This window comes from Chondrus crispus, genomic scaffold (assembly GCF_000350225.1).
Source record: "Chondrus crispus Stackhouse genomic scaffold, scaffold_768, whole genome shotgun sequence".
In the NCBI taxonomy this organism is placed as follows: Eukaryota; Rhodophyta; class Florideophyceae; order Gigartinales; family Gigartinaceae; genus Chondrus; species Chondrus crispus.
The window spans coordinates 1-758 of record NW_005178791.1 but is presented as its reverse complement, the minus strand read 5'-3'; the positions used below and the strand labels follow the sequence as shown (position 1 = coordinate 758).

At 47.6% G+C, this 758-nt stretch overlaps 1 protein-coding gene across 1 annotated transcript; it reads right to left on the bottom strand.

Moving 5' to 3' along the window:
- Positions 1-517: 517 nt before the first annotated feature.
- CHC_T00000994001 (hypothetical protein) lies at positions 518-703 on the bottom strand. The gene has a single exon (XM_005711618.1). It carries the CDS (start codon positions 701-703, stop codon positions 518-520), a length of 186 nt encoding a protein of 61 aa, XP_005711675.1.
- Between the last annotated feature and the right edge of the window lie 55 nt (positions 704-758).

Below are 758 nucleotides of genomic sequence, written 5' to 3'. Positions count from 1 at the left end.
CGAGTGAGGGAGGTCTCGTGAGCAAGAGGCAGTGTGCGGGATGATGGATTTGGGGAGGGGGGGGACGGCAGCGGGAAGAGACGTCGGAAGGGCGAAAGGCTTAGTTGTAGAGTATTTGGATTGCGTAATGTGTAAAAGGAATATGTTTAGCGAGAGGAGAGAGAAAAGTGTTTGTCGCTAAGACCCGTGCGCGTTTGAACTCAATCGAAACGGAGACGAACAAGTAGATTAGACAAGACGAGGTTGGTGAGGAGAGGAGGAACAATACAAATACAATAAAAATACAATAAAAAGGCAATAGAAAGAAAGCAGAAAGAGAACAGAAAGAGAACAGAAAGAGAACAGAAAGAGAACAGAAAGAAGTAGGAAGAAAATAGGAAGAAAGTAGGAAGAAAGTAGGAAGAAAGTAGGAAGAAGGTAGGAAGAAGGTAGGAAGAAAGTAAAAAAAGAAAGTAACTAAGTAACTAGGTATGGTACGAATTTTGCCCGGGCCAACTTGGTTGGGTGCCCAAGTGGCTCAACCAAGTTGGGCACGCAACCAAGTTGGGCACCGGGCGGGAATCGAACCCAGGGCCTCGCAGGCGCAGAGTGTCAACTGCACCACCAGCAACCGGTTGTCCACTCTGCCACGAACTCCCCTCTCCCAAACAGCGGACTCTGCGGCGACACAGTGTGGATACCAACGGTATTTAAAGGTATGCATTTGTCCTCGCAATCAACATTGCTTCTATAATTTGAAGGTTGTCCGCGGCTTGCAT